At 42.3% G+C, this 6890-nt stretch overlaps 1 protein-coding gene across 1 annotated transcript; it reads left to right on the forward strand.

Annotated features, from left to right (window-relative positions):
* Positions 1–272: 272 nt before the first annotated feature.
* Positions 273–6037, forward strand: LOC105986567 (chromosome unknown open reading frame, human C10orf12). Its single transcript, XM_013017564.1, has one exon. The coding sequence runs from the start codon at positions 521–523 to the stop codon at positions 4208–4210; it is 3690 nt and encodes a 1229-aa protein (XP_012873018.1). The 5' UTR covers positions 273–520; the 3' UTR covers positions 4211–6037.
* The last annotated feature ends 853 nt before the right edge of the window (positions 6038–6890 follow it).

Raw genomic sequence — 6890 nt, forward strand, 5'->3', positions numbered from 1 at the left:
GGTCAAACTGTGCAGTCATCATCAGAAGCAATTCATTCGTGTTCTGAGTGACCTGTACACTGAATCTCAACCAGGCCCTGAGGACCTGCAGCCTTCAGATTCTGACATGATGGATACATCCACTTGCAGTGCTGGTTGTGCCCAGCTAATCAGCAGACATAAGGAACAAGATTCTGTATGTCTTGATAGAAAGTCTCCTACTTCTGTAGATTTGTTTGTAGATTCATCAAGTTCTCAAAGTTCTCTTCACATGACTGAACAGATACTGAAGGAACCTCCTCCTGAGATAATCTCTACAGATGAAAGAGAAAATTCCTTCACCATTGTCCAAAAAGATTCTTCTGAACTTCCAGCTACTCGGTCTGATTCTGGAAGTTCAACAGATAATTCTGCTGTGGGATACCTCAGTGCATCTAATTCTTCATCGAGTTTCCACCATATCTCTAAAAGCTCAGAGGGACAAACCACTGGACAGGAACAAGACACAAATGCAAAACCATGTGAAGATGGTAAAGACCATATGCAGAGTTCACCTTTGGTAGAAAGTCTAATCACAGTGAAAGGGACAGTTGAAAATAATGACGAAGGCAACAGCTGTGTTATTTCTCCAAGAAATTCATTGAAAGCTTTATCAGAAGAGACATGGGACTCAGGGTTTATGGGCAACTCAGCTAGAACTGCTGACAAAGAGAATGCTTTACAGTGCAGTTCAAAAATACCTTTGTGCCAGGATTTGGAGGCAAATGAACAAGACACAAGGCCAAAGCAAGAGTACCATCGTCATTCACTAGGAAGAAATAAGGTAGGTTACTATTCACATCCCAGTGACAAGGCCCAGTTTGATCATTCTAAAGATGGCTGGTTAACCCCTAACCCCATGCCAGCTGTGCACAAAGCTTCTAATGGACACACAAGAAACAAGATACCAAATTCCATCAAGACCGCTCGGAAAAGTAAAAGGGCATCAGGATTGAGAATAAATGATTATGATAACCAATGTGATGTTGTTTATATTAGTCAACCAATAACAGAATGCCACTTTGAGACTCAACGATCCATATTATCTTCTCGGAAAACAGCCAGAAAGAGTACTCGAGGGTACTTTTTCAATGGTGATTGTTGTGAACTGCCAACTGTTCGCACACTGGCCAGAAATTTGCACTCCCAGGAAAAGGGTTGCTGCTCATTACCGACCTCAGAAGTGGTTTCAACTCCTAAGCCTTCTCTTATAATTCCAGCCCCTAGGCACATGGTGGATGTACAACCTCCAAGACAAGACAACCCTGAAGAGTCTGGTAAGGAAATAACAAGAGAAGAGAGAAATGGAGACCCTTCATCTGCAAAAGCCTGTCAAGAGCCTGAGGTTTGCCCCAGGATGTGTGAACCAAATCCTAGCTGTTCCTCCAAATCAGGGGATACATCAGCCTCCAGCCAATTAGGTTCTCTCCCTGATGAGGTCAGGCCAGAAGGCAATACTGCACTGTCTACTCTCACAGCCGATACAATGTTTTTCCCTAAAGGAGACCAACAACCAGTTGTCCTGCTAGATGCAGAGCAGATGAATGTACTTCAGGACTGCCATCTGATTCCCACCACTGAAAACACTTCTAGGAGAGACCCTGAAGATATCCTTACTAAATCTCAATCTTTTCCTGAAATAATCAGCAGAAAAGAAAGTCCTCTATGCCCAGGAAACCAGGGTTCCCTTGTGGAGATGGATCCTCCTCTGAGTCTAGGACAGGCTGATCACAGCCAAAGCCTCAGTACTGAGGTCCAAACTACAGACACTGAGGAGCTAGATACTGATTCATTCCTGCGGCAAAGGAGCACTTTCACTAATGGAAGTCCTAATGAGATGAAAAGAAGTGAAGCAGCAGGTGCTACAGGACAATTGGAGGGAGAGAGTGATAAATACTCTTCAGAAAAAGATAGGTGTGATCTAAGCATTGACCCATCTGAAGAGAATCTGGACAAGAAGAAAAGAGGCAAAAAGTCCCTTGAGGCCTCTGATAGGTACCGAAGAAGTCCCCTTTCAGAGCCCTCCTCTTCTGATAGCTGCCTGGAGAAACAAAGTTCCGATTGTTCCTCTGCTTGTCCTGAGGTCAAGATTTCTAAAAGCTGTGATGAAAAGCATTCTAAGAAAGAAGAGGACTCTGTTATTACAACACCACAAGGCATTCCAGATGGCATCACCTATATAGAAAACTTGGCAAACCCAACTGTCAGTGAGTGTCCCTCTGAGAAAGATGCTGAGCAAGGGGATGAAAGAGGTGGGATCATCACGAGGCAGAGTTTTAAAAACATTCTAGTAACAGAAATCAAGAAGGAAGAGAACATTCTTCCTAGCAGTGATCTCATGACTACGGTTGCCCAGCCTCTCCCTGGTGAGAGACTAGAAGTATATGTTCAGTCTAAGATGAATGAGGGAGATACTCACGTCCAGTCAGAAAGCAGTCCTTATAAGAGGAACCCAGAGCAACCAGAAGACAGGCCAGAACACATGCCTGCACAGGATTTGGAGGCAGTTGAAAATGAGGTAGAAAGTGAGGATACCCAGCATAGAGATGATACTAGCATAGCTTCATCTAGCTCAGCTGGGATGTCAAATAGTCAAGGTAGTGACACTGCTGGGCCACCAAAATTGGGAGCAAGGCCTAAAAGATTGATCTCTTCAACCTATAACCTGAGACATGTTCATTCTGTAGATTACTTGGATACTACAAAAGTGACAGCAGGAAAGGAAGCTGCACAAGTAAACTCCATGCCAAAGGAAAGTGCTTCTGACAGTGCAGACCCCTCAGATGAGGATGATGAAGACACAGTGGATGAACAGCCCAAATTTGTAGAGTGGTGTGCTGAGGAGGAGAACCAGGAGCTTATAGCTAACTTCAATGTTCAGTATATGAGAGTTCAGCGGGGATGGATCCAGTTAGAGAAAGAAGCACAGCCAACAGCAAGAGCAAGGAAAAAGTTAGATAAGCTGAAAGATATTTGGAAAAGCAAGAAAAGGTCACGGAAATGTAAGGGTTCCTTGGAGGTTCAGAAGTTTTCTCCTGTTCAGATGCTGTTTATGTCAAACTTTAAGTTATCTAATGTTTGTAAATGGTTCATGGAAACAACTGAAACCCGATCTTTAGTCATTGTAAAGAAGCTCAATACACGCCTTCCAGGAGATGTCCCACCTGTCAAACACCCTCTTCAGAAGTACTCTCCTTCTAGCCTGTACCCGAGTTCACTGCAGGCTGAACGATTGAAAAAACACTTAAAGAAATTTCCTGGCGCTACTCCTGCTAGGAATAATTGGAAAACGCAGAAGATCTGGACTAAACTTAGAGAAAATTTTAACCAAGCAGAGCCAGAGGGCAGCGTTGATGTCAACCTCAGCCCTAATTCTGAAGCCAGCGTAGAAGAAGTCAAGGAAGGAAGAAATAGCCATCCCCCCACAAACCTGCCCACTCCAGCCAGCACCCGAATCCTTAGAAAATATTCCAATATTCGAGGGAAGCTCAGAGCCCAGAAACGATTGATCAACATGAACAGTCCACTGGGCATGGCTTCAGAAACCAAGCCAAGTCGGAAGACTGTGTGTATCAATCCTTTGATGTCCCCAAAGCTCGCCCTCCAGGTGGGTGCAGATGGATTTCCTGTTAAGTCCAAGAATGCTAAAGGTGTAAAGAGAAGGAAAGGGAAGCAGAGGCCTGAAGTCTTGCTTAAAGCTGAAGGTCAAAACAAACGCAGGAGAATAGAAGGGGGCAGTACTCAAGACAGTAAGGACCGGGGCCTGGTGTCAAAAGCTAAGCGTGTGGATGGAGCCACCCGAATTACTGCCAAGAGGCCAGCTGCAAAGAACAAAAACAGCCAACTGCCTAAAAAGATGTCTTCGAAAGAGAATAAAACAAAGATCCCTAAAAAGACCCCTAGAAAGAGCTTTCTTTCTTCTAGGAAAGAAAAAGAGAATACAAACAAAAGACGTACCCAGCCCACCGGATCCTCAGAAGCACTGAAACCTTCAAAATCTACCAGGCAAAGAGGGAGTGGTGAATCCCCATCAAGGCCCCAGAAAGCCTCCAACAGGAAGCCAAACAGTGGGAAGACGCGCGCTAGACCCTTGACAAAACGCCCAGAGAACAATGCAACCCAGAGAAAGAGAAAGCTCAAGGCGAAGCCAGACTTTTCCCACAGCAAACGGAGGCGGGTGGATGCAAAGTAAGGGAAGACTGGCAGCCAAGAGAGAAACTGTTCTATAGAAGTAACCTTTTATTTTGCATTAACTATATCTGCTTTTATAAGCTTATCAAGCCTTTCAAGTTACAGTTAATAGAAAACACCACCGTTGGAGATGTCAGAAAATGCATCTCAGGTAGAGGAGGGAACTTGTAGAGTCCTCTTCTGAGGTTAAGGGAAGTTATATATTATATTCTGGTTGTTCCTTGGGTTTTAAACTTGGAACCAAGAAGTTTTCTTTTTAAAAAGTACAGTGCCTTATTTATCCTTTTTGTTTTAAAATTTACAAAAGCTAAAAAGCTGATCTATGTGATTAAAGGCTTGTATTTTATACTTGATGCACAAGCACTTGTACTGTAGCCAAGAAGACCACCACCCTGCATGAGAAAAGAGCTGTCAGCAGCCACCCTACCATGTCTGTCCTAGAACAGACTCCCCCTTTGCAAACTCCAGCAGAACTTCCCTCTGTCTCCTTTTTTTTTTTTGAGTGTTTATTTGAAAGCTAAACCAAATTACGAGGATGCAGAGGATTTACCATTATTCTAAAAGATTAATACTTGCTACCCTCTTAAAAATCATATTCATTATTGGTCACTCTTCTCACTTTGGACTTTTTTTTTTAACTTATTTGAGAACATATTTTCTAAATTCTATGCCCATAGGAGAAAAGATGTCACAACTGTTAATTTCGGTTTATGACCTCCAAAAAATATTTGTGTCCTCAAACTGTATTTCTGAGTCATCCTCTTCAATTTTGACCTTGAAGCCTTGCTAGCTCTCTGACCAGGTTTTCATCCTATTTTGCTCCCCCCTACAAAAAAATTGTTTTGATTTTAGTTTTACAATTCTAATTTTTGACAATTAGGATGAAAGTGACTTTCTTATTTCCTTTCTTACCCCACAGCGCTTCCCTATTCAGAGAGCCAACCTGTTATTTACAGTAATAGGAAAGCAAGAGTGTGGGCACATGCACTGTCTCCCAGACTCAGTTTTTCCTTAGAATACTTTTTCTTCCTCCATGTAGTGTGTCCAGGAGCTAAGTAATTAATACCAGCCAGATGGTTTAAAAGTAGCTCAATGTCTCACACGTCCCAGCACCATTTTGGCATCAGACTTGGAGAAGTGGGAACAGCAGAATTATATAAAGGTCAGAGAACCTGGAAGCTGGAAGAGGCTTCCTAGCATCTCAGTGGGCCACACCCTTAAAATCTAGCTGCGGGGCTCTGATACAAAGGTACTTGCCTGGAGTGGATGTCCATTTCAATCTATTAGTACCACTGTAGTGGTTAAATACTTGTAATGTCACTCCTTCATATATACGTGGCTCAGAAGCTGAGCTGCATTATCATAATTGCTGTTTGCCTTTCCTGGGTGGAGCCTGAGATAGGCCCATTGGCTTTACTTAGTAGCTATGATAGTGCTCCCTCAGAATGTTCTTGACATTTCCATTGGGCCACTCTGCAAACCATTTGGTTGTTAAAAGCCTCAGTCAGCTTCTTTGACGTGTTCTGTCACCAAAATAGGTGTGTATGGACAGCATTTACTCTGTCCTTATTTAAAAGTTTTCTATGTAGGTTATTTCAGATCTTAGACTTTTCATACAAATTATGGTAGAATAGGCCTTCTATTCTCTTTAAGGTTTGCTGTATATAGTGGAAACTTCTGATGTTTGGATAGGACTGGAGAAACGCATTTGATTCATGAGAAATTGGGAGTTGTGTTGAATTTCATAGTGAAATTATCTCTATTAAATTCTCTTTTTCCCTCTTCTCCTCTCCCCTCTCTCCTCTCCCCTCTCCATCCCTCCCCTCTCCCCTCTTCTTTCCTCTCCTCCCCTCTCCTCTCCTCCCCTCCCCTCCCCTCTCTCCTCCCCTACTTTTCTTTCCCCTCCCCTCTCCTCCCCTCCCCTCCCCTCCCCTCCCATCTTCTCTTCTCTCCTCTCCTCTCCTCTCCTCTCCTCTGTTGTAGTATCTTTGACCTTGGCCATTCAAGAGCTACCTACCTTAATGAAACTGCTGTGTATGTGCTGGCAATCCTTTCTCAGCATTAAGTTGCACAGAAGCATTAATATGTTTTGAATAGGTTCATTTAATCTTAAAAGTGATTTAAGGTTTTAAAGGTATCTTTTCATAGAGTTGTCACTGGATATTGTTTTGTGGTGACTGAAACAGCTGATGTTGGCCAATGTCAGGTGTGCTGATTCTTGTACATAAGAGGTATCCTTTATTGCTTATAGACTACCTTGTGAGGTGCTTGGATTAAGTTAGTAAAGGAAGTGAGGAAATTGGTGGAACTTTTCCACTTCCAAGTTTATAATTCATTCCATTACTTTCCTAAATTTGTTTTCATGTTTAAAACTTTACTTCAAAATAATAACCTCTCAGTGTAGGCTGCATTTGAGGAAGTCTGTATATTTATGTTATACAACACAATGGATTGTCTTGATATTTAAAAAATCACTACTGTAGTAGTGATGACTTTTAAATAGTTGAAGTTTCAACAAAATTAGGACACTTTAAAGTTAGAATTGATTTCATGCTTGTTGAATCTCCTTTTTGCTGATTCAGTTAACTTGCTCATAGAAGAAAGAAATTTAAAAAAAAAAACAAAAAACTAAAAAAACACCTGAAAGCCAATTCTGGAATGCTCTTTTGCACCTATAGCAG

The sequence above is a fragment of the Dipodomys ordii genome, unplaced genomic scaffold (assembly GCF_000151885.1).
Source record: "Dipodomys ordii isolate 6190 unplaced genomic scaffold, Dord_2.0 Scaffold36, whole genome shotgun sequence".
NCBI lineage: Eukaryota > Metazoa > Chordata > Mammalia > Rodentia > Heteromyidae > Dipodomys > Dipodomys ordii.

Excerpts from the sequence above, each read along its gene's own strand:
- LOC105986567 (XM_013017564.1), top strand. The coding sequence starts at position 521 with ATGCAGAGTTCACCTTTGGTAGAAAGTCTAATCACAGTGAAAGGGACA.